This window comes from Ascidia mentula, chromosome 5, assembly GCF_947561715.1.
Source record: "Ascidia mentula chromosome 5, kaAscMent1.1, whole genome shotgun sequence".
NCBI classification, from domain to species: Eukaryota; Metazoa; Chordata; class Ascidiacea; order Phlebobranchia; family Ascidiidae; genus Ascidia; species Ascidia mentula.
The window spans coordinates 15,744,378-15,771,350 of record NC_138570.1 but is presented as its reverse complement, the minus strand read 5'-3'; the positions used below and the strand labels follow the sequence as shown (position 1 = coordinate 15,771,350).

General features: G+C 37.5%; 2 protein-coding genes across 2 annotated transcripts; one reads left to right on the top strand and one right to left on the bottom strand.

Annotated features, from left to right (window-relative positions):
• Positions 1 to 3,092: 3,092 nt before the first annotated feature.
• On the bottom strand, positions 3,093 to 10,134 carry LOC145901391 (ER degradation-enhancing alpha-mannosidase-like protein 1). The gene is made up of 13 exons (XM_082989050.1): positions 9,781 to 10,134; positions 9,569 to 9,641; positions 9,404 to 9,507; positions 8,781 to 8,952; positions 8,434 to 8,617; positions 8,023 to 8,114; positions 7,876 to 7,958; positions 6,896 to 7,016; positions 6,376 to 6,546; positions 5,893 to 6,063; positions 5,445 to 5,612; positions 5,001 to 5,155; positions 3,093 to 4,732 (listed from the first exon to the last, which is right to left on the bottom strand). The coding sequence occupies exons 1-12, from the start codon at positions 10,080 to 10,082 to the stop codon at positions 5,054 to 5,056; spliced, it is 1,743 nt and encodes a 580-aa protein (XP_082845176.1). The 5' UTR covers positions 10,083 to 10,134; the 3' UTR covers positions 3,093 to 4,732; positions 5,001 to 5,053.
• Positions 10,135 to 11,738: 1,604 nt separating this feature from the next.
• Positions 11,739 to 26,298, top strand: LOC145901985 (uncharacterized). Its single transcript, XM_082989816.1, has 27 exons — positions 11,739 to 11,846; positions 12,232 to 12,383; positions 12,532 to 12,692; positions 13,059 to 13,218; positions 13,594 to 13,768; positions 13,881 to 14,095; positions 14,375 to 14,548; positions 14,770 to 14,844; positions 15,083 to 15,254; positions 16,108 to 16,211; positions 16,845 to 17,006; positions 17,187 to 17,340; positions 17,713 to 17,832; positions 18,364 to 18,539; positions 19,186 to 19,352; positions 19,582 to 19,769; positions 20,166 to 20,285; positions 20,600 to 20,680; positions 20,886 to 21,050; positions 21,469 to 21,577; positions 21,646 to 21,757; positions 22,482 to 22,610; positions 23,219 to 23,352; positions 23,679 to 23,807; positions 24,415 to 24,562; positions 25,222 to 25,402; positions 25,856 to 26,298. The coding sequence occupies exons 1-27, from the start codon at positions 11,795 to 11,797 to the stop codon at positions 25,927 to 25,929; spliced, it is 3,789 nt and encodes a 1,262-aa protein (XP_082845942.1). The 5' UTR covers positions 11,739 to 11,794; the 3' UTR covers positions 25,930 to 26,298.
• The last annotated feature ends 675 nt before the right edge of the window (positions 26,299 to 26,973 follow it).

The following is a 26,973-nucleotide window of genomic DNA, read 5'->3' as shown; positions in this document are numbered from 1 at the left end:
TGACCTATAGGAGAATCGACTGCTAAGCAAGGTTTTTCAGATAAGCGCATTTTGCACACGGACGAGACCTTTACTGCACTGGAAAACACCGTGTTTACCACAAAATTACCAGCAAACCGTGATTCACTTGATGCCGTTAGGGTGCGTGATTTCATAGAGCATAAGACCAAAGCGGTAACGCCTTCGCGCACCGTAAATAAACAGTAAATCATCATTACAGTTACGGGCCTTGTGCTTAATGCTAACCGGTTTACGGCTGGCAATGCAGCGTTTCTCAGATATGCCTACTGCCTCATGGAACGTTTCAGGTGTTTCAATACAGTAAGTGGAGAAGATATGCTGGCGTTTGGTGGATCAGCCAAAAGAAGTTTCAAAATGCATTGTGAGTATAAGGCCTAGGCGTTTATGGCGACAAGATATGTGTCAAAATACACAATTAAAAAAAAATGTGTTTTCATAATAACAACAACATCCAGCAAGATCCAGTCATTGGCAAATTTAAACATATGCGTGCTAAAAAGGCTAGAAAACAAAAATCAAATTGGCGAAGCGTTAATGGTTCTCTATTGTTGAAACCAAGCAACGACACAATGATTTTGGCCATATTTCTTTGTTTGATCACAATAATTAATCAAACTAAGCACCTCGCGAAATTGCTGATTAAATGCTTGACTGGGCGTTTATTGGGCGAATCCATGCCTAATTCGGTTAAAAAACACACAACGCACTATTTAACACCCGTCGTTACAACGATGTTGAAGTATTCCTTTGTCCAAGCACATAATGCGGAAAGGTAATTTTCTATGTGTTCAATAAAAGTGATTGGTGCTTTGCTGAACAAAAAGCGCAGCTAATATGGCTCGTTGATTCAATTTAACCAAGCTCAAAGGGCACGGAAATGCCTGGAGTTACGATCGAGTTGACGCTCTGCCGGTCAACAAAGGGAAGTTATTGGCAAGCTAAAGCTCACGGAATGCCACAAATAAAATCATCCATGGAAAGCCAACCAAGCTTGACCAGTCGTTTCCAAAGCAAGGTACCTATTTAGGCGTTGGGAACAATACCTTCCAGGGGCGGCTTTTGGGGGTAAGTGGGGCGTTGCCTTCGAATCTGGAGAGGGGGTGAGTGGGGCCAGGCACACCCCCAAGCGGCGTTGTGGGTAAACAGGCGCACAACGGCCCAGGGTGCTGAGCGACATAGTTTAAGTAAACTAAGTTTGGCAGCTTCACTGAGCGTGTCAAAACTTAGCTTACGGGTTCAGTGGGGCTTAAGCATCAGTTTAAGCCAACTGAGAATCGATTGCTCACGTTTTAAGATGATAGACCGGTAATTCTGCTAAATAAAAGTTTCGTCGGTAAATTAGTCTCTTACATTTTCTGTTCATTCCAATTAAAGGTATGAGACAAAACAAAAATACAAAACCTGTAATTTATGTATTGAATGAAAACATTATCAGAATTAATCACGGCAATTATATGTATGAAGTGTTTGTTTCAAATTGCAACATCTACATCGTATACATAACCCATATGCTTTATTTTGCAAACACACAAATCCTTGTCCCTTTTTCGTTCGATCAAAAGTTTTCGCAGTATTAACGAGAATGTGGATGAAAAACAAGTTCCTTGTTTTAAATGCAAGTTAGCGGATGTAAGAGTAATTACAGGGAATCAACACCAGTAAAGAATTGAAAACCGAAAATAACAAAATTGTGTATGTTTTATAAACACAGCAGTTATTGCTATGCTTACCGACCACCAGATTACAAATGCTGCTTTTAAACCACCGAATAATATTTAAGGAAGTTTAAATATCCAGGATTGACAGGTATGTTTACGGGTACGTTGTAACACGCCTCCAAGTTGTCAGTTGCAGATGCAACATCGCATGCTTAAAGGACACTAGCTGTTAACTTGGAAAGAGGAACCACTCAGTAGATTGCGATTTAAATGGGGAGCAAGGCCCGTGACACTGCAGAATTGGAAAGATATCGAAACAGCCATCAGATTTCAAAAACACCATAGCTAATAAAAGCTCGAGATGCGTGCACGATGCGTAGAGCAGATTAAACAGCACTCTTCCACGCAAAACACCCGAACCAGATGGGGTTAAAGGAAGACATACGGCCGACCCTACGCAGAGTGCAAGTAATCCTTTGCCAACTTCCTCTTAGTGATCGCTTTATCAGCTCTGGAAGTCAATCGCGGCAACTACATTTCAGAGTCTTCCACCGCGAACCAACTTACCCAACGTGGTTTGATTGACAGGTGTCGCTGCAGCGCACGGCAAGTCACAACGAGCCGGCTATCTTACGACAGGCGTGACGTCAAGCCAACAAGTAAAGTGTATGAGGTTTAGAAAAAAGAGTGGCGCTTCGGAGCAATGGTTGTTTGGGTCACTTTTTCAAACATTGGTTGGTGATTTAAACACATATGTACGAAACAAATTGGAACACACCGTAGAAGAAATAACTTAACACAAGAGCATAGAGAATGATACAAAAACCTTGTAGCTCCGAAACTAAAACAGATTGGAAGAACAGAGTACATTTATTCGGATACCAAGAAATACAACAAATTTGTTATACAACACTTCGCAATCATACGATCATAACTTATAAGTTGTTTTGAAATAGAATTCGGGCGTGCAATATTGTGTTTTTGTTGTAAGTTTGGAATCTAATTTACTGAATTCAGAATTATCCCGTTTATCAACTACTTAATTTGGCAGTTTCGGCATTACACTGTACAATTGCAATCAACGGCGGGCTTTGTAAATGAATTGTTGCTCGCTACCGCCCACGTACGGATCTGTAAAACCAATTAACACACCGATGAGTAGCGCCCGTATTAAGCAACTCTTGTCACAAATTGTCCAAGTACAATCTATACGCAGAAAATCAACACTTTATTGATTTCGACTTATGAATGCGTTCCGAAAAATGGATGTCGATAAGCAGTTTACAGGGACTTCAGCAAGTATGACCTGAATTACAACTGGTGGAAATATCGTATACTGTTGCTGCCAGTTTCTCTACACACTGTCCAGAGAACACTGTCACGTGTAGCTTAATTCTCAAGACATTCTTGGGCAATGCTATTTTTTATTATCCCACGCTACTAAGGCACCAATGTATCTTCATACGCTACAGAAGGATTAAAAACACGCAAACTGAACGAAAAAACACGAAAGGCCATTCAAATTCATTGGGAATTGCACATTAAATGTAAAGTAAAGTGGACAGTTCCATTGACGATGTATATACATGCAGTATATGTACACAATTCTTATTTACGAACAGTAGAAGTATGAAAAAACAGCCGGTACTTGAGCATATTTGGTAGTGCATTGTTTCGTATATTCGAACCAAACACATTGAAATTTGAAGAGCAAAAAGACCTGAAATAGTGAAAGCTCCGACTCGGGGTGTGCAGAGTAACCGTTAGGTGCCACTACAGCATTGGGATGTGGTGTTGGGAAGATGGAAGACAATGACGTAACACTCACGGTTAATACTATAAAGCATGCATAGGGAAATGTGTGTTTGGTGGAGTTGGTTTGTTCTTCGTCGCACGGTTACATGAAATATTGGAATAATGCGGAAGTACAACTTGATGATGGAAATGTCAACGAGGGTGTGGTTGCTGTTTAGCAAAAAGCACAGGAGTAGAAACAATTTGAAAGTTTAAGGAAAGAAAGACGACGTTGCTCTTTATCGTGGCTTACTTTTGATCAATCTCGATGTCCGATCTCGTAAATGGAATGCGTTACTTGCCTTAAACTTTTAAGAACGGAGTAAAGCAATTTCACTTTGGAAAACTCAAGTGGAAGAGAAAAAAATATTTATGGTGGCGTTCATGCATCTTTTTTGAAGACTAAACAAACAAATAAAAAGAAACACACAAAATGGGCATACCAAGTCACACGTCAAAGTGGACACGAAACAAAAATCGAAACGTGGCGGTCTTCTACTAAAATGGCACGTTTGCTTGGAAGGCACGTACTATCGGTAGAGGTTACTCTTCTCAACAAAACAAACTCAGACACGGGGAAAAAAACAAATCGCAGAAAAAATGACGTCACCCGGAAAAGAAGGTTTACTGCAGGTCAACTCGCACTAGATGAAACTATGGCGTCACAATGGCCATTGTCACGCTACTACAAAATCTAAAGCTACAATGCGGAAGTGATTAACTGTATAGTACGTTTTGAACTCCCATAAGGACGTTGAACGTGTATTATATTAGAGCATTGCATCCTTAGATCAACTGAATTGGATTCTGTACGGATCAGTGGCACATGAAAAAGTATAGCGGCGGAAAGCCATGAAATCCGGGCCTTAAATTGCTCAGTGGTCTTCTCTGTGTACTGGATACTATGTATAAAAATATTTCCATTAAATAACTAATTACAAAGCAATGAACCGCAAAATTTGAACATGTAAGCCCGGTCATACAGCTTCCGCCACTGACTAAATCATGCGCCAAGGTTGGGCAACAAGGGGTCGTTATATCGGAAGTAGCGGTAGAAGGTGTAGAGGCAATGGATCAAAGATATTACTGTGAAAATCAAGAACGTCAGCCCCAATGGATCGAAGATGATCTCGAGCGTTTCGACCTGGAAAGGCGCTTGCTGTGCCAAGTTTAAAAGGTTCGATTGTCTGGAAGTCGGCCGGTGGATGCGGTTATTTGAAGAGGTAAGAATTAAGGGATCAGATGGACGAAATATTGCTCTGCCAAAAAAATAAATGTTATTGTGTAAGCTGCAAACAGATGGCCACTGTTTTGACTTATAAGGTCTCATCAGTGCAGCTGGTATGACTATCAGATGACTTTGCTGACCAAACGGCCAAGTTTCAAGTTATGCCTGATATCTTGTCAATGTCCTTTAAAAAAATGAATCCTACTGTTAGTTTACCTCAGTACTGATGTGATCTTCGAAAATTTAAAAGCAGTGTCGAACACAAAAGTTTAAAGCAGAGGTTTCGAACCTATACTCACTGGTAATTCTGATGCGAGTTGTTGCTGCACAAACCTTCTTTCCCGTCCTCATGTCACGTGACCGCCGTGCCAACCAACTCGTGCAGTTGGCGAAAATAGCCTCGGCGCAGCGGCAGCGAAAAGGTTCTTTCGCGGTCGACCTTGTCACAATGACGCTGTGAGGTCACAAATAAGAGTCGGTTAGACACAAGTTTTTACATCGTGTGAACAACAGGAATTTTGTTCAACGTTCTTTAAAAACAGAAGAACTATAGTGTTTCATATTTTCCATTCAACAGACCACCGAAAATAAATACGTACATGATAATTTTCTGTTGTTTTGTAACAATTCTAAAAAACGGACAATTATGACAGAGGTAATAAGAACTAGTACTATGTATTTAAAAAGCTTTCATTCCTTCCAATAAAACAACGTATGTACAGAAGAGTGAACGTCTATCCAACCTTGACATGGGTGATTGTTCTGTTTCGAACATTGCTCTTTGTTTGGTGACAATAATCAAATTCCTCTTCCCAAGGTTTACTGAGGTTGACAGGCAGTAGATGACCTTCCGTGGTGAACACTTTTTCCATGGAGGTTTGGTGGTGAATTGGATTCTCAAAGTCAAATAACTGGGACACAATTAAACACAGGTTGCACAGAATTACTTTGTTGTACCTTAAACATATAACATGCAAATCTTAACTATTTAAACCATCATAAAAAATTAAACTTTTAAAGGCAAACCTACATCTAACAACAGATTTAAAGGATAAAACAGCAGCAATAAATGTTTTATTACCATTTAAAAACTTATACTTTTGCAATTTACCTCTGCAATAAACTTAGCTGGGAGAGTAATTTTTAGATGCAGTTCGAGAAACTTGCGAGGTCACAAAACTTTAGACTTACCAAGTAGAGATATTTGCATGTTTCGCTGAGGAAAAATGATTCCATTCGATCCTCTTGTGACTTGTCAACTACGTTGTGCAGTGATGCATAACCACATGAAGTTTTAGAGTGAAGCTCGAAAGAATCCAAAATTTCACGTCCCACATGAAGGTAGAATGGGTTCTTTGTGGCCTAATGAATAATAGGCAAACACTAAAGAACTGATTCATTATATAGTACTTTCACTTAAAATTGTACTTGTTAAACATACTGGTATAACAATAATCAGAAAAATAACTTTCACAGATAGATTTGACAACATTCTAATGAAGGTTCAGCATAAACAAATTTTTGTTGACAAACAAGTTTGTTCGAACACATGCGAAATCTTTTACATTTTCAAATGTTGCAGAGCATCAGTATGTTAAAATTTGTGAATGAATAAGGAAACAAAATCGATATCTTTTAGTTGAAAACCACTTTGAACTAAGAGATGACCCTTACTCTGTACAATAAGTAAGTGCTCTCGATAAGTTCTGGTCGCAGTGGATAAAACTGAACATCAGGAAGTTTCAAATGCCAGTTAAATCTTTCTGGTAAGGCATCGAACTTCTTCCAGATAGTGTAGTACAATGCATGGCAGCAAATGGCCTCTTCTATGTCACCATTAAGAACCTGTTTGAATAAGACATTAATTTTGCATATGATTATCTTTATGCAAGCAATACATAACAAAATAATTGGATATAAAGATGTTGGCCTTGGTTTTTACTTTAGTAAATTCAAAAAACATTCATTCATTCAAAGTTCAAATTTGTATACAGTAAAACCTTATTAAGCTGAACACCACACATGGAATGTTTTTTTTTGTTATTATTTACTATTCACTACCCCAGACACGCAGCTACCTACATTTTTTGACAAAACAAAGTCATCCATATCAATAAGGTCGGTCTGTACTCAGTAAATTGATAAAAGTCACAGTTTGGTGATAAATATCCTGTAAACAACAGCTCAGACATACCAGCAAACCTGCAAGAAATGCTTGCAGTGAATCCACCCAGGTGTTAATGATGTTGCCACTGGAAAGATCGACATTAACATAGATTGGAGGGTCTCCTATACCACTGTTGCAGTGGGTTCTCCTGCAGAAAATAAACATATCGTCATACTGCTGACAAACAACCCATATTTACAACAAACAAAACAGTTGAAACAATGCACTTTGTACATTTAAGACAGGAAAAGCATTTTTATCTGAAATATTCATAAATATGCTGAGAGAAATACATATGATACACTAAAAAAAGCAGTAACTCTTTACTGCAGGATCAGTCTGGCTTATAATTAGGAATATATATTTCGCCCCATGGGCATCTTCAGTTCCTTGCAGTAAACACAATAAACGATTTTAAAAACGTCTGTTGAAAACAACAACAGTAAAAAACGGCTAGTGATAAAAAACAACAACAACCTCTTGCAATGCTACTGTGCCAAGGCAAAACACTAAGTTGCCAGCCTTGCATGAAAAGGTAAAAGAATTAAGCACACTGTAAAGAAACAACATCAGATGTTATTACGAAAGTTACATCACTAGGCCTGCATCTGCAGTTTTGGTTGGATCCCAATATTTCAATTTTTGAAGTACATATGATACAGTTATTAAAGCTTTTGAAACTCTTCAATGGATGTCAGCTTTATTTACAGACTGATACAAAGTTAATCAGACTGAACATGTAATTTAAGTAATGTTAAACTAGAGTTGGAGTCATGTTTAATAATACAAGGGACTGAAATATTACGTAACTGCAGACTTGTGTTGGTTGTGGTTTAAAGCTATTTATACTGCTATGCAATATTCAAGGTCAAAATATTCAAGGCTTTGTTGTTTTTTGAGTATATTTATATATATACATGTACATAACTTTTGGTTTCCTAACTTTGTCATCTTACACAGCAACAATCAAGGTATATATGTAAACCAAAAATCACAAATAATCATACCCTCTCCTAAGGTGGTCTTTTATGCTTTGGAGGGCTTCATTAAACATTTCCAAGTCCCTCTCCTCACCAAAAAGAATGTAGGCCTGCAAGAAACACACTAAATGAATATTCATACAGAAACATACAGCTAAGCAAGTTCTACATTACCTTGAGCAAATATTCAAAAAAGGAATCCACTCCAGCACCCAAGCCACTTTGTTTTCCCATCCACTTTCCAGTGTTTACATCAATTGCGATGCCTACAAAATATTCTTGCTATAAATTCAAATGAAATACCATGACAAAACAAATCTACAATAACCACTGGCTAGAAAGTTGTCAACAAGAACTAATACAATGGCAATTGTGCTGGTTTTTTAAACTACACTTCAATTCAATAATTTGACCAAACAACTTTTAAAAACCATCCTTTTTTTTAGATCCTACTAGTTCAAAAATTGCAGTTTGTTACTTCATAAATTATATAAAAAGCAGGCTTATAAATGCACATGGAATTTTGAAATATATATACTTAATATTAAACTGCATTGGTAAAAAATACAAAGTTGCATTCTTTACCTAATAGTCCAGTCTTTTCATTACGACGACCCCATATTTCATCAACAGATCTTCGTGCTGCATTTTCAAATGTTGGGTCTCCCATCAACCGACTTAAGGTCCCAAATTCAAGCAATAAAGAACCAGCACCGGCAGTAGCTGTGTGGGTGAGTGTGTTATTTGGCACACCATGACGCAAGTTCACCTAAAAAGTGATTGCAAGTTTCATGTGTATATTTCATTTGCTGGTCGTGTCTACTACAGCAACACTATCAAAACTTTTAGCAAAATTTAGAAATTATCTTTGATACAACAAGATGACCACCAATACCAATATCATGGTGACACAAAAACACAGCATTACATACCCTTGGAAATGGAATTCCATTTTTAGTATTTTCGAAGGCAGGTAGCAGTCTCACAGCCAAGTCGTGGGCCATATAAAGTAAGTCATTGTCATATTGAGCTGGTTGCATATCACCAAATGGTTGTTTTGGGTCAACAATGATTAAATGTGCAGCTAACAATGAACCAAGGACTCTGAAATAAATGTTTTTTAAGGATTTTGATAATTTACGCTTTGCTTAATACTAGGTTTGCAGCCCAGGCATTGCAGCCTAGCTGGATCAGCCACTTTTTCCTGACAAGTCGGAGCAAGATTTGAAAAATCAAGCTCCCGGTGAGGTTTGAACTCACGACCCTGGGCTAACCAGGCCCAATGCTCTACCAACTGAGCTACAGGAGCTCAGTGGTTTCACGGGGTATAATGTGGCCAAGGTACACTGGTGCGCAGGCACACAACTTGCCAGGCAACCTTCACATATACGTAGGGGATCTCTACCACCGTATCAGATTTCATGCAATGAAATATTACTGCGTTGCTTAATGCTAGGTTCAAGTTTCAAACAGTTTACATAACAGACCTACACACTATATTTTTTGCTTGGGATAATGTCATAGACAACTTTTTCATATTTATAACTTCGCTTACCGTATGTTTGTTTCAAACACTTGAACAGTAGAATTGAGGTCAAAGGTTACATTGTCAATCACAATCTGCACCGCTCGTTTGAACTCTGTAGCATTCCCAAGCACCTATAAATTGTTTTTAAATATTAGTACAGAAAAACACAGCGTATCAACAGATGCAACTTACTGCCAAGGAGTCAAGTGAGTCAACCAGGGTCAGAGAGAAGTTGCCAAGAACATCATTGATGTTTAAGTTAGATCTGCACAAATATTCAATATGTTTTGTTTTAATTCACACAACTATTTTGAATAACTAATAAAATTACACAAGCTGAATTGTTAAATATTGAATGTAAATTGTACATGCCAAAGATACTTCGTAACTGAGCATTTACTTACGGGTTAAGATAATCAGGCCCCCGACCAGTGCAATCAATTGGATTCAGTTCATCTTGTGGAAAAGCATATTTCATGTAACTGTCGTAACCGAAATAAAACATGTTACGTGCATCTTCTTTGCTTTGAAGCCGTTCAGCTTCGGAAAAGTATCTGTACTTTTCACCATAATAGTTGCCCCAAAATTCATTCAAAAACAAATTTTCATTGTTTGTAATATTTGAAGTTACTCCAATGTTGTTGTGGATTTCGCAACATATCAAATGAAGGGTGGCAGCTAGCCACAAGAAATAATAAACACACATATGTCAATCTTAGTTGAACTTATCATTGTAACATTATTTTTACATCAATTTGAGGCCTATCATGAACAAAAGAATAACATTTTGACAAATTTAAACACACAAAAAAATAGTTTGTTTAATAAACATTCCAACAATATCAAGATCCCCAAAGCAGCGAGGAAATTACTTTAAATTAAGCTCACTTCGTATTCGTACGTTTCCTTTCAGAAAACCAATACCTTTTCGCTTCGTGTGAAATTTCTAATTGTTTACGTCACATAGAAGAGATACGATGACGTCAAAGGTGGTAAAATTTCTATTTGTTATCCAGTTGACAGAACATTTTGACAATAAGTTTTAAAGACAGTAACTTATAAAAAAATCCTATTTTTGTTATCAAACATAATTACACTTCTATAAAAATATAAATAATGCCATGTAAAAAAGAAATTGTAGAGCGTTTGTTTAGGGGAAATTCCCTTTTTGCAAAAATGCCCTGCTGACATAAAAGCAAAAATTTTTGCATGCAAGTGGCGTCGCAATGCTGTAGGTGGGTTCCTCTAAATATACCGGATTGTCCGGGTTGTGCGGGTCGGCATGGTTGACAGGGTTAACAGGGAAATGCAAGATTTCCGCGTACCTCTAAATATGACGGGTCGGCAGGGTTGGCAGGATGGTCCGGGTTGGCAGGGTTCACTTGACAAACGAAAATTATTTACTTATCTACACTGCAAACACCACTAACACTACCTACAACCTTCAACCCTGTCAGCTCCGAAAAGGATGCCCTGCATACCGTATTCCCTGGCCAACCCTGCCAACCCGGACAACCCTGTCGACCCAAACAACCCTGCCAACCCGGTATATTTAGAGGAACCGGCTGTGGGTAACGATTTTCGGAAAATAGTTTATATAGAAGTTCATCAATAAAACACGTTTACCGTAGTGATAACTCGTTTTTTAGGAAAATATCATGTTTAGATAAAGCAGAAATAGTCGAGGAATATGTGTATAATCAGTGTAACAAGGAACATAAACAACAATTTACACGTAGGCGTGTGAAATTTGCGCCGACGAGCAAGTCTAACGGATGCATGGCTTTGAGGTGCTCTTTTACTGCCTCGTTGGTAGGGAAAGTCGTAGCTTGGGAATCAAAATGCACAAAATCAAATAATAAACATACTAGCTTACTTCTTTAGGTGGGTTTAGAAATCCTGCAAATTATGTTAATATTTATGAATTTGTATTGGTTTTAGTTGTATGCATGGACAAAACATCACTACAGATAAACTTAGTGTCATCTACTGTTATTTTCATGTGATCAAGTATTAATCTCCACAGCAAAAGCGCACACCAAAGCCAAGTAGCTACCAGACACGCTAAATAATTTCTGTTAATTCCACATGTTTTTCTTCCCCTAAATGTAAATTTTTTTACCTGGTACTTATACTCGATGACAATTTCCGCTTTGCCTAAATGTAAAATTTGTCCCACAAAAGGATTCATACATTTTATTACGAAACTCGTATCTGCACCAGTGTATTTTCAGCCAATCCTCACCTTCAGCATTGTGATGTAAGACCTATTGTTGATGCAAAGTCGGAATCATGAATTGTCTGCTAAAATTATAAATTGTAATGTAGCTGTTTGAAAATACCTAAATGCATTTTGTCACACAGCCCCTTTAGTAATACTGGATGTGAAGTCTATGGAAAATTAAACAGAATTGTAAAATGTCAAATTTATCTGCTATATCATTTGTTGTGAATGGGAAAAGTTACAAAGGTACAAGATATTTTCATAATATTTGTATTCTGATATTTGAATCTCCTCTCTTTGGACTATTTTTTTCTCAATAGTATTGTTCTTTTGGCAATAACTCACATAAATTGATTTAAATTGACAACCAGCCTGAAAAAATGCAATATTTTTAAAAATTTAAATAAAACAAAGTGCTGATAATGAAATAATACATTGTAAATGTAAAATGTTGAATGGTCTGCACAAGTTTTAACGACCAAAAAAAATAAAAAATCTGCACACAAATGAGTAAAACTTTCAAATCTGGCAACACAGCATGTGACTTACTGTTATAGTGCAGCTGTGTGAACGTTATGTCCAACAGAAACAATAACAATCCAAAGAAAATCTTGTTATATGTACTGTGTAGTCCATGATGTGGATCCATCTATAAAGTTGAACACATGGCTGCGGTCACAACCTGGACTGACAGGAACAAAAGTGATGTGCCAGGAAGGAGGATGTGGATGTTGTGTTGTTGCTATGGAAACAGCATCTGGGCATGTTAAAGCCATAAATTCGGTAAAAACTGTTTGCAGGTATAGTTGTATGCTGAGTTTATTCAACTGTGAATTGCGAAAATTTTATTTTATTCAAAATAACATTTTTAATGAACTAACATTGCGTTTGGATTACATTCATAGAGAATTAAAATGTAAAACTTTTTTAGTGCCTAGTAATGCTTGGTTACATCGATGGTTGCAAAATTACAACCACTGAAGGAATTGGTTCAAGACGAGATGGATTTCACCAAATTCAGAAACGTTTGGCTGATTTTGGAGGTTCACAGTGTGGTTACTGCACCCCAGGATTTGTTATGAATATGTACAGGTAACCTATACAACTGCTATAAGACAAAGAGACAAATTCAGTTGAACATTAACTTGATTTAAAATTTGAAAGATTTTGTGAAACTGGTGTAAATGCAAGAATGTAGCATTGTCTCTGTTTTTAAACACTACGCCAAGTTCTTGATCAAAAAAATAGTTTTGTTGTAAATATTATTGTGAAAACACATATATACATATTCATTCAATATCAAGGAACTTTACATGCACATGTGTTTTATATCCTGGGTATATATTTTCTGCATATGCATACAAATACTTTCAATTTTTGAAGTGTTAAAAAATTCCCCCTAATATCTGAAATGTAGTAATTCTTTTGTTCTAACTGTCTTACTCAACTTATATATAGTCTGCTGTCTATGAAGCCATCGGTAACTCAACAAGAAATCGAGGACAATTTTGATGGCAACATCTGTCGTTGCACTGGTTACCTGCCTATTCTGGATGCTATGAAGTCTTTTGCTTGTGACGCTGACCCGGAACTGAAACAAAAATGCTCAGACATTGAGGTTTGCATACATTTTGTAAATAAGTTTGTAACGAATTAAAACTATTTTATGTGGTGCAAAAACTGTACAATAGCAAACTAAACTATAAATAAGATAAAAAAATTTTGACTGATAATTGGTTTATCAATATTTCATTTACCTAGAAATGAAATTATGTCTGACAGAAACAGTAGCATTGTTTACCTGTATTGATATGTTAAATTACCTCGGGATATGTAAACATATTAGACAATTTATTCTTCAGGTTAATTAAAAACTCAGAAGAAAATAAAAAATGTGCAAATTTAGTTGCATGACTTACAAACTTTCATTTATCCTTCACTTTTGCATTTACATTTTAGGTGATATTATTTTAAATTTCATATTGTAAACTAGGATTTGGGCAAATCATGCATGGGAAATGGTTGCTGCAATGGTGGAACCAAACTTTTGAAATGCCTGAAGATGGAACATGAAACGACTTGGATTCGACCAGCTTCACTTGACGAACTGAAAAATATAATCAAGACCAACTCAGAAGTGGAATTGGTCTGTGGAAACACAGCATCAGGTAGCAAGACCGAAAAAAAGGTCGTCAAACATTTAATGTACAATGCGGTTCCTTCTCCATGTCTTCTATGCTGAGTTTTCCTGAAAAAGAAACACTATTAACTTGTTATTAGGGGTCTACAAAAGGATGGAAAACCCAAAAACGTTTGTGGATTTGTCCAAGTTGGAAAGCATGTTGACAATTAAACAGACGAACTGCTACTACACTTTTGGCGCCTCCGTCTCTTTGTCACAAATTATAGAGACACTTTCTGCTGATGAAACTTCAGGTTTGTTCAATCAAGTTGCTGAACACATGAAGAAAATTGCCAGTGTACCAGTAAGAAATGTGAGTGGGTGCAATCTTTTTGTTGGAGTGTTTATAGCTTGGGCACATTTTTGTTTTAATTCAAAAAACTTCTTTCTTTACTGATTTGTGTATTTTGCTCATGCACAGTATCATGATTTTTTTTGAACTTTAAAGCAGTCTTGGAGTTTGTCATCCCTTTTGCATCTTTCTAAGCTCAACAAAGACAAGCCTAGCAACATACAGTGTCCTCAAATCAATTTAGCTTTTAGATCGAAGTGGTAATAGTAGTACACTCATATAAATACTTGTGTTTTACAGCTCGGATCATGGGCTGGAAATCTAATGATAAAATTTCATCATCACGAGTTTCAATCAGACATGTTTGTCTTGCTTGAGTGCCTACAAGCTAAAATTGAAGTAGTTGATGCCATTAAAGACAGAATCATTAATTGCTCAGCCAATGAACTTATGAACGTGGACATGCACAAAAAGGTAAGCTACACATATTGCATGCCATTCTTGGATGGTTTTGGTTAAATACCTTGCAGAAAATCCCTTATGTTGTACTTTCTGTTGTTGGAAAGCTTTTTTTTGGAATAAATGGGTTGCCAGGCTTTGGTTTCCTCTTCCTATTTTCTGTATATTTTCAATACGGCCGCTTGTATATGGTGTCATGTTGCATCAGAGTAACTTCATATGATTATTTCGTTTAGGTTATTCTACAAATGACCATAGAAAGAGATATGGATGCAAAGTTCAAGTCCTATAAGATTATGCCTCGCTCACAGGTGATTCATTTAAACACATTGGATGTAATTCTGTTTAACAAACACCAACACATTCCAATGAGTGGTTGATAAACACCTTAACCTACTGCAAGGTGCAATTGATTATTATTACTATGGGAAAAATATGTAAACGTTATTTTTAAAGCTCAGCTAAAGACCATATCTAATGTATAGTTATGCAAAACTATAAATTCTTTTAAATAAATGCATGAAAATCTATTAGACCTTCTATTTCTAGAATGCACATGCACTTGTCAATGCGGCATTTAAGGCAGAAGTTTCTGAGGATGGAAAGTTCTTTAAACAAACTCCATCTTTGGTTTTCGGTGGAATCAACCATGAATTTGTTCATGCACAAGAGACAGAGGAGTTTTTAAACAACAAACCAATAAATTCTTCAACTTTTTCAGGTAACTGCCCAAACACATAAATTACAACACCAAGGAATCAAACCTTTTCATTGGATCTTGCTCCTTAAAAGGTCTTTTGGAGCATCTAAACACATTTGAATAGTGATGGTAGAGTCAATCAGTTGAGTGTAGCTAATGACACAAATTCAGGGATTTTCAAGAAAGTATGTTAACCCAAAATAAGGTTGCAGAGGGGCCAGAGGTTAATAGATAGAAATGACTGGGGCAGATGATGTCATGAAATGTACAACTAAGTATTAGGAATAACAAAAGACCAACTAATTTAGTTGCATAGAGTCTGGTCCAAAAATAAAACACTGCACCAATGCGATTGATGACAAATTGGATTCTGCCGTTTTTATATGTGTTGGATGTGTATCCAGTTTTGTTTAGGAGGAAGTAATTAAATATTGGTTATACAGATATTCCACATAACTTTTGGACTTTTTGCCAATATGTTTGCAGTGTATGATAATAATTTTTCTTTCCATTGCAGTGAATTTTTACAAAAGTTAATCCATTTTTTAAAACTCTAAAATGAATTTGAGTGATTGAAACCTTTACCATAATGCACTACATGGCTTACTATAAAAATGCAAGCTGGTTTTAGGGAAAAACTTTTTGGAATTTAATTTCAAGCTTATATATAAGTTGAAGAACCCAAGAAAAAGCTTGGAAACTATCTATCTTCCCAATTTTTAAAGTTTCAGCTAAGACTGTTTGCCCTTAAAGATGACAATGCATGTATTGAAAACATTGCTGTGGTAATATTTCTTGTATTTTTCACATAAAGATTGCTATTAATGTTCACACTTGGTTTGATAACAGAACTGAAGTTACTTTTTTGTTGCAGAATCATTGTCGACATTAGCTGCTGAGTTACAGCCAGTCCAATATGATGCAGTTGATGCAAGTGTTCAATATAAACATGACCTGGCTCTCAGTCTCTATTATAAGGTATATTAAAAACCCAATGGGTAACATAAAAAAAGTTGTAAATTAATTCTTGTGGAAGCAGTTATTATATTTGAAGCATTGCATGCTGTGTTTGTTTCATTACACAATAGGCCATCACACCAATTTTGTTCAAGTACTTGCGCTTTTGTAAGTGTCATTGGTAAATATGCTGTCAAGGGCACTCATACCAACAAGCACCGCAGATGTATACTTAACAGGCTACTGTGCACAGATGAGTTGGTTGCGCTGTTTCAACTGTTATGTTGCAGAAACAAAACAAATATGTGATCGCATAATACACAAGCACATATATGCAAAAGTGCCACAAAATCATTGAGAGCTGCAGACAATAGTGCACTTTTTTAAACCTATTGGGTCTCATGGTTCGTCTGCTTTGTCTCTGCGGTTTTTGGGTGATCGACCAACTGAAACGTACAACAAAGTGGAAATTTCAATGTCTGCTAGTTTAACAGCTAGTCCAGTGCCACACTCACCAGCTGCACAGGTGAAGCCTGATAGGTCGTAACATTGTGCGCCACGATTTGCAGCTCACACTGATTTTGTGGCTCTATTGCATACATGCACTCGTGTATTATGCAATCTCATCTTTTTTACGACTTTCGACTTCTACAGTTTTATCTGTCCCTGTGTGACCCGAACGAATTGAGTTCTTGCATCGGGAGCGGAATGACCACCCTGGAACGTCCCGTTTCATCTGGAACTCAGACGTTTGATGACGACCCAGATACGTTTCCTGTCTCGCAAGCAATTCCCAAACTTGCATCAAGATATCAGGTGCGGTGCGACATCGCTTGTTAGTTTTTTTCTCAAAATTTTTTCAGGCATTAGTACCAAACCATGTTGTTAATGGCTGGAGACGCCCTAGCATACTTTACTGCCAAGATGAATAAAACTTTTCGCCTTGTGTTTTAAGTCCTTCCGAAGCACCGGTGAAACGCAATATGTTGGTTTCAGGCATCAGGCGAGGCCGTCTTTATTACCGATAAAATCCCATCACCCGAGGAACTCCATTGTGCGTTTGTAACTGCTGATGTTGGAAATGCTGACATCGGTGAAATCGTTGACGACAATGTGTCGGAAATGCCGGGATTCGTTCAACTGATCACAGGTTTTGGTTCCATTTTTCCTCGTTTGTGTCAGACATACATGACTTCAGACCTATAGTCAATTCACACCCCGTTAGTCCGGATTCACCGCTACACAGACATCATGTGACAAATGCAAGTGATCCGAAAAAAAGGTCTGTTGTCTTTACTCAGGGTTCACATCCCGTGTTCACAGATTTATGCTCATTTTCACAAGCGGTGTCTTACCAAATGAATTGTGCTTGTTTAAAGGAAACTCGCTTATTTTGGACTTGCGTGTTTGACGTTCCTTGGTTTTCGCCTCCAAGCCTCCAAGTCAATATGCATTAACTCGCGAAAAACGTGTATGGGACAAGTGGCAAGCAAACAAGTTGACGTAAATGTATTTTGTTTAGGTTCCAACATGCCATCAGACGTGTTCAACACTTACCTCTACCCATACGACGTCACACAACCTCTGTTAGCAAAAAATCACGTGGAATTTGCTGGACAACCGATTGCTATTGTTGTTGCTGGTAATGTTCATTTTCAACTCTTTTAGCTTTTCCGCAAGTTTTAAGTGTTTCTTTCAATTAAATAACACATTGAGACCATACAAATACTTTCATTGGTGATTAGTGTAAAATTTCCTTTACCCCTTGGTGCATAAATTATTTTCGTAAAGGAAAACGTTCTATGTCACCGTATGCGCATAAGTACTTTGTAGATACTTTTCACCGACTTTATTTCAATGTGAATGCCTCATGATATCTAATTTACCGTAGGGTTTCTGAGACACATATCAGCGCGACAAACGCCGATTCTTTTTTTGTTTTTCACTAATAGAGTTCGTTTATTGTAGAAAAAAGTGATCACTAGACATCATTAGTATTCTATTTGAATAAGAATGATGCCGTATAGGCGAAAGTATCTTGGGTGATTCTGTAGTAATCTTGGTCAGTCCTAGTATTAACATTTCGCAAGACTTTCAGTGACACGATCCAAGGACCAATGAAAGTTGTCAGTGGGATATCTATGCTTTATATATTAACATTTCTTTATTGTAGAAACATGCGAGCAGGCAAGGGAAATAGCAAAGTCAGTGAAGGTCACTTACAAGAACCACAAGAAACCTCTTCTGACTGTGAAAGATGCGATTGAAGCAAAATCCTTTTTCGAGTTTGGAAATCCCATCACAGAAACTGGAGACGCAACTCAAGCCTTGGCGAACGCCAAACACCAAGTAAACGATATTTTATACAAACGAAATATTTAAATCGGAGAAGAAGAAGACTTCGTCAATTACAAATGCATTTACATTTCAATATTGAAACCATTTGAAAACCCTTCATTAAATTCAGATTTGTGATTTCTTTGGCGTGAAGGAAGTTATACCATTGTTATTTACTTATTACAGTCCAAGCAGGCAAGACGAAGTCCACATACCTTTTTCTATTCATTGATACTTTTAATCACATTTTGAATGCGATAAAACTGGTTCCTCAGTAGCAGCAGAAACTAGCCCTCAATTGAGCATTTCCTTCATACCAGTGACGACAATGTGTTTAGATGAAAATAAATTAGCTGACTTCAATGTGAACCATTTTGTTTTAAAGAATCAAATGCGACAATCATTAGGTTTACAAGCTTCGCGGCCCAGGCATTGTAACCCAGCTGGATCAGCCACTTTTGCTTTTGCCTAGGCTGCGAATCCTGTAAACCTAACGATCTCGATACGATAGCTGTGATCGACAAGTAACGACCTGCGCAGTGGGGCGATCCTGCCAATCTTGCCGTTGCATGCAACATTACTGCGTTGACGAAAGCTACAATATAAGGAAATGTGACTGCAAGTATTTTTTAGCGTGAATTAACGCTTTGTTGCGAAGGTATCTGGTGAGTTGCATCTCGGACACCAATATCACTTCTACATGGAAACTCAAGTCGCCAGAGCAGAACCAACAGAAGAAGGTGGCTTTAAAGTGGATGTCGGCACACAGATGCAGAAACTGCTTCAGGATTTGATCGCGTTTGCATTTAAAACAACAGCAAACAAGTATGTTGATATGGACATTCTATTGGTGGTTTTAAAGTGACTTCCTGCATATTATTTGTCAACATATGCAGGCAGCGATCATATCTTAGACAGCCATGTTGATGTTTACAGTGCTACTAATACTTTGTATCCACCGGCACTCAGAGTGCACGACTTTTTTCATCCAATGCCGTCAAGCATTCCAACGAAACCGTTGCAGCAAAGTTAAACCTGCGGTCGTTTTCCTAAGGGTTGAAATCAATACGAAACGAATGGGAGGTGCTTACGGCGGAAAGGCGACGAACTCAATGATTGTTGGCATGGCGGCCGCTCTTGCGTCACACTGCGCACGCAGACCCGTATGTTTCCATGCCGACCTGAAGACATGCATGACGGCGCTTGGGACGCGCACGCCGTTCAGTGTATACTACACAGTAGGTGAGTTAAGTTCGTCCAATATGGTGATTTTCACTGATAATGCATCTAATCGTGCAAATTGCAGAACGAAACCTATCAGTCTACCAATAAGTTTCTATATTTGTTAAGACTTTAATGAAAATTTCTAGTATGATAAAAATTTACCAAAATTTTAACTGGAATAAAATTTCGTAGGTAACACAGCATATTTATATGGAGTGAAAAAAGCTCTGGCCACCATGTATACGTTTTGTTCTGAGTAGCTTTACGACAACTTTGTCATGCAACAACCACTTCATGTTGAGCAATATTTACTCTGTATATCATAACTTTATATTATGAAGTATAGTGGCTAGGTTTCCACTACTGAAACGATCTGTGCCAAACAGTCGAAATACTGTGTTTGTTCTTGTTAAGGTTTTGATGACGACGGAATGCTGGAGGCGATAGATTGTGATTTGTATACTAACAGTGGACCCACTTACCATGATGGCGAAGCTGACGATTCAGGGTTGTTTAACAACTTTGGCGATTCAGGTGTCTTGTTTGTGCTGCAATTAAAAAATTCTCTTTTTCTTATCCCAAACTGTGCGTTGATACGGTCGTAGGTCTAAGTTATAAGCTTGCTTGTCATCCATGGTTAGCTGCAATATATTTAAACGTTTTTTTAAGACAGTGTGTTACTATGACATTTGTGTTAAAAACTTCTAACTATATAACTGGAACAATATTTATTGTGTTATCGGTAGTCTTACGGTACAGAACCTTGTACAGTGTATGATCGAAATTTTCAGCTTTCAACAAGACAAGGAATCAGCCATGTGGATTACCATTCCTTTATTATATTTTAGCTTATCGCTGCAAAAACAGAAGATACCGGAACTTCATGTGCAAAACCAACGTACCTTCGTCCACTTGGTGTCGCTCTCCAGGTCTGCCTGTTGTAATATCTGACTCTAAACCTAAACTTGGGTGATTTGCAGCATTGCTCAAGCGCCCGACCCATATAGCAGAAAACCTGATTCGTGGTTAGGATATCCTGGGTTCGAATCCTGATGTGGTCAAAATAAAACAAAAAATACCCTAAACTTGTCTAAATTGAGCAAATATAACTCACATAACAACGTAATTTTGCAGGAAGCCTTCAGTTGACTGGGTTTGTGGACCAGATGCTGGAACATGTTGCGAGTTACCTCGGCAAAGATCCGATCAAAGTTAAGGAGTCCAACTTTTACAAAGACGGTGACGAGGCGTTCTGTGGTCAGATACTGAAGGACTGTAACATACATAGAGTGCACGAGAGTAAGCGTTCACCATAGGTTTTGCATGTGTTCAAAAAAACTCACTTCTTCGCATTAAATAGACCAAACCAATATGAGTAAGTAGAAATAATAATAAAATATTTATAACATGTGGTGACAATAATTTTTGTTTTTACCAAATTTACCAAAAAGTTCCTTGAAAATAATTTAAATTTTTCTTTGTTTGTTGAAAAGTCGTTTCTGTTTATGTCTCAAAAACATTAAGAACCAAAACAACACCGACCTGCACAGGTTGATTCCTTTAATCATTCTTGATATTTTCTCTTGGAACTAGAACAAAATATTTTAGTGACGTGTTAAAAATAGCGTTACCAACCTTGGTGGCGCCGAATGTTTTTTCTGGGGTTAAGTCGAACCTTATCATTGGCTGCATCGTCTAATTATCAAGTTTGATTTAGGATTAATGGAAGGTGGAAAGATATTCCAACGCCAGCTTCAAGTTGAAGAATTCAACGAGAAAAATAAATTCAAAAAACGCGGAATCGCAGTTTCTTCGATGAGATACCGGTGACCAATCAAAAACTAAAAACAAAACAGTTTTTTCAAAATGTCTAATTTTTACGTTTTTTTACTAGGCTTGATGCCACGTGGGGAAAATACACTGTGCTCGTATCGATTTGTGCCGATGACGGGTCCGTTATTGTGTCACACGGCGGTATTGAAAGTGGACAAGGAATCCATACGGAGGTGAATGGGGACTAACGGAGAAACTTTCGCACTGTAATATAATTCCGGGTTGGTGATTAGCTGAAAAAAAAAGCCTAAATTCATAGTTCTCGCTTTAAAACTTAACGCCTTTTTTAAGATGTTGATGTACGTAAGTGCAGAACCGTGTCAATTTTCGGAGTAGATTTCACCGCCCACGGACCTAGTCTAACCAGTTGGTTCTTTAAATTTGGCCATTACATGAATTAGTGTCACTCAGAAAATTGTTTTTACTGTCGCTTATAGGGTAATTTTTGCACGCTTATTTCTTTTTCGGGTTCAGTGTTTAAACGTTAAATTATGTAAATAGTGGTTCATTCAATGGCATGGTAATTAGGTTTAGTAAACCTAATGTAAATAGGTTTGGTCATAATATGTAGTTAAACATTCTTTTGTACAACTTTACTCAGGTAGTTCTTTGGCTTGTCTGTTAAATTATTGACAATTCCTGGCCCGCGAGTAAAAAAAGTGTTGCCCACCCCTGCATCAAATACACGCTTACTTGCTTAAAGTTTACACAAATAATTATTATGTCTCGCCCTGAGGAAGTCTCGCCGGATGGCAGACGTCGGTATCAAATAAACACTTTAGAAACTTAAGTGCCAGAAGAACAATTCTGATTAATTAGTATACCTGGCAGCAAAAAAAATATCAGTAAATAAATATTATGTCTGCAGCGTTTTTGAAACAGCTTTTTAATGTTTAGGTGGCCCAAGTAGCAGCGTACACTTTGGGAATTTCGATCAATGACGTCATGTTGCAACGTACGAGCTCCATTACGTCATCAAATAGCGAAAATACGGGTGGAAGCATTACAAGCGAAGTGGTGTGCAAGGTAAAGTAAAACATTTTTTTTTTGGATAAAATATCCCCAGTGTACAGTTGTAATTTGCACCTAAACCTTTAATTTTTGCAAACGTGGGGCAGAATATGTATGCAGTTGGAAAAAATTCAATCCAGTATTTCCGAAACCTCAAATCGTCGTTCTTTGTTTCTTCTTTTTCTACCTTTGCTTCTTAGTTTATAGGCGTTGACAAATGTTGATATTTAAAAATATTATTGCCAGAAGGGCCTTTTGTATTGATGTTCAAACGGCGTATTGGCAAAACTTACTTAAATGACCTAACTGCTCATTTCTGGCTATATTGGCACTGTTAAAGATTTAAGACTAATCTAATAATTTCTTTTTAAACACGAGCTTTCGCCGTTTACAAGACTTCATCAAGTGTGAATATGCTGATAAAAGCGCTAAAAAGACACAAAAGAAGGCAAAAATTGTAAACCGTTGGTCTAATTGGTTTACTGATTTGTTATAGTTGTCATACGTGAATAATCTTTTGCAGAAGATGATTGGAGATAGTAAACACGTTTTAAATGCCCAATGCTATACAAGTGAACTTTCGCGTATTTCAAAATGGTAGCAGCAGTGTGATTTGTGTCCAGACCACTTCGGAGTGTTGCAAGATTCTAAATTCCCGAATTGATCCGATCAGAGCAAAGATGGACAAATCTTCACGTTGGAGAGATGTCATTGCAAGATGTTACCGTGAAAATGTCGACCTACAGGCCTCTCATTTGTAAGTTTTTTAAAACAATCTACTCCTAGAAAGCGAAATTTGCTCGGCTCTGCGTGACTTTATGTCTATGGATGAAGATCTCTATTTTGTTTTACTTTTATGTTTTAACGTCATTTATCAACGCTAAATGACGTCACTCTCACGTGAGCCCTATCTAGCTAATGGTGACGTCAGCTTCGTATAACGTGGAGCTTAGACCGCCATTTTATTAAATTGAAGGTGGTTGGAGTTGTTGCCTCAAACAAATAGAACATGTCTATGTTATTTACAATATGGCCCGAGTCCTTTTGTTTTCGTAACTTCAAATTTCGCGTTGACAATTGCAGGTGGATACCCTCACCCGAAACATCTTGTTACAGTATTTATGGTTCCACTGCTGCTGAAGTTGAACTTGATGTGTTGACTGGGGAATATCTCATCAAACAAGTCGACTTGGTGTTTGACTGCGGCATTAGGTAGACATACTGTGACACCTGTTTACATTAATCACGTGCAGAAAATGCTTTCTTTCGTCCTGATAACGTGTTGATTTTTATAACTGATCCGACAAAAACTTCGTGAATGTTACGTAAACCTTTCATAATTCCTCATCTTGCACGACTATTCTCACCATTTACAACAATAAGTGCTTGATGTTGTTGCGCTACAGGGCGGGACCGTCTTAGAAATGTTCCGAATCCGAGTATTCTGAATAGTAGGCATATTTTAATGATCGGGCGAATCAGAATATTAACAGCTATTCCTACATTCAGTATGCTTCATATAGAGAAACACTGTAAAAGGGCGAATTATGTCGCAACGTCGTATCTATAAATTGTGTGGTAAAGTACGTGTTTTTATAACGTCATTGTAAAAATTAATGACGTCATTTAATATTTAGTTTCGGCCGAATGTTGGCTCAATATTCGGATTCGGCCAAAACCGAATCGTTCCTACGTTGGCACATTCCTAGATCGCCTCATTGCCCTTACTTTGCGATTACAGCTATCGCAAAAAGTGACTTTAATCTAATTTGGCTGTGATGCCGATCAACCCAATAATTCTTACTCTTGTCAACCTTAGTTTGAATCCGAGTATCGATATTGGTCAAGTGGAAGGTTCGTTTGTGATGGGACTTGGTTACTGGCTGTGGGAGAAATACGTATTGGACGAGGAGAGTGGTCGATTGCTGAACGATGGGACTTGGGAGTATGATGTTCCCACTTCCAAGGTAAGCTGTGTTCATCACTTTCAACTCTGCCTGAATTACGTCTGTGAGTCAAGAAAATATATCTGAAAAACGAAATATCTGGGTAAAATATTTTGTGTTAAGGTAAATATTTTGTGTGATTAGCATGAATGCTGAGAAAGTTCAAACAATATTTAAGCACCTAATTTGGTGCCCAACGGATGACGGTGATTGTATATTCACAACAAAGTAAAAGTCTCTTCCTGGCCGTTAGGCGGGCAAGATTGTCACAATAGTCGCACCAAGCTGCATTGACGAGACTTAATAAGTTGAAATAGTTGCCATCTGCCCATAGCTTACATAAGTTCAGACAGCGTTTGGGATATATGCCTTAACCCCCGAAAAGGCATTTAAGCAACAGAAATGTCTTCCATATAAAACATGCTATTGTTTAGGCAAATTCTCAACAAATTACATTTGGGTTCTCGATTCGTTTTACGAGTAACCCGTGTACATGTATCCTGTATCATTTTTATTTTCCCATGAAAAACCCAAAAACAAACATGTTGGTTTTGTGACAGATCAGTCCAATCCTTACAACGGTCGTTTTTTATGCGACACAAAACTTAACAATGGGACAATGGTAGCAAATTTAACTTTGTCGATTGACAAATTGTCCATTTATGACGTCATATTTGCAGGACATTCCCATAAAGTGGAATATTGAGTTGTTGAAAAACGCCCCCAACCCAGTCGGCGTTTTGAGAAGCAAAGCCTGCGGGGAACCCCCCATGTGCATGTCGATCAGCGTTTTGAACGCACTCAAGCGTGCCGTGGAGTCATCGAGGCGCGATCGCAATATGCATGAATTCTTCCAAATGCGTGAGTGCCTATACCGGGCAACCGTTCAGTTTAAACCAATTTGACTGAATCACCTTTTTTCACAACATTACATTATTGAAAAATTCAGATTTAAACCATAGGCTACAGATGCTGGCCTTGCGATCACCGTCCGTAATGGCAATATACATACAAAGCACTAGGTTTTGAAAACAGGATCAGCCTGGTTGTTGCTTGGAATATATACTTTGCCTTGTGGGCATCTGCATCCCCTTGCATTTAAATAGGACGATCAACTTGTGTTTACTGTAACTAAGGAACTAAAGATGCCCATGGGGCGAAATATGTATTACAAACAGCAACCAGGCTGATCGTGTTGTCAAAACCTAGTGCTTTGCGTGCATATTCACATTACTTTTGTCGCTAGCGTTGCATGTGTTTAAGCAGACGAATTTAGTTACTTAACCGAACATGTCTGTTTAATCATCTGTACAGCAATCCCGGCCACGGTGGAAGAGCTTCGTCTTGCTGTTGGTCTTAACCCAGCAAAAGATTTCCAGATCTGCTAAACCGACAATTGAAAATTACAAGTTTAAAATGGAAAGCGTGCTTTTTGTGCTTCTGTTTTACCGTGAAAGGTGCTGTTTCTGTTAAAGGTACTTGCGATGATATTCAAGTGGCCCAAATAAGTGTGTTTCTATAATTTCGACGGTGTTATTTTCTTATTTCTTTCAATTCACCTCAACGTATGGTTGCTATTAATTTTGCGCGTATCAGTGCAGGTTTATTTGTGTATATTGCTTGTTGAAATATCTCTTTTTGCAAAGAGGCTTCTCAGATTTTTTGACGCGTTCATATAATTTTGAGGGATTTTTTGAGTTCATCGTTTTTGTTGGGCAACCAACGCGCCATAGAATAAAATGGAAATATATAGCTTGTTTAACGTGCAACAAATTCAAGACAGACTTGAATCACCACTGATGTCTTTGAAATTGAGATTTTAGCAGATTTTGAGTCTACCTCTGTACTTCGAGGCACAATAGTTTGCAGCAGTGGTTCCTAACCGATTATACGCGAAACACCTGTGGCACACGAAAGGCATCTAGGTGGCACGCTAGAACGTTTGACAGAAGTATTTGGTGCCGTCAGCCTAACCTTTACAATTAAAACTAAAAATTAAACGGCTTAAAGGTATTTTTAACACGAAGTGCCATTACGGACTGATATTAGTATTTATGGTACGTAGGCATACAAATTTATTTCGTGTTTTATATTTCCACAAAATGGCAAAAACAGAATTTAGGCCTACATTGAATCGGCCGCTTCAATGTCCACTAACGTGAAGTAGATTTAATTACTGCCTTACAAGTATGTTATAGGAATGTAAACATTTAGCTTGTTTCCATTCAGATTTATATGCATGAAAATATTTAAGTTTGATTATGGAAAAGCTCCCATGTAAATATTCAAACAAAAGTAAAAACCAGTCAACAGGTTGCTTTACATCTGCTTACGCGAAGTACTGAATTCATTAAACTTTCCCAATCAAACTTTTATGTGGAACTACGAAATGAACCTTTTTATGTATAACTACATTTTAAAAAAGAAACTGT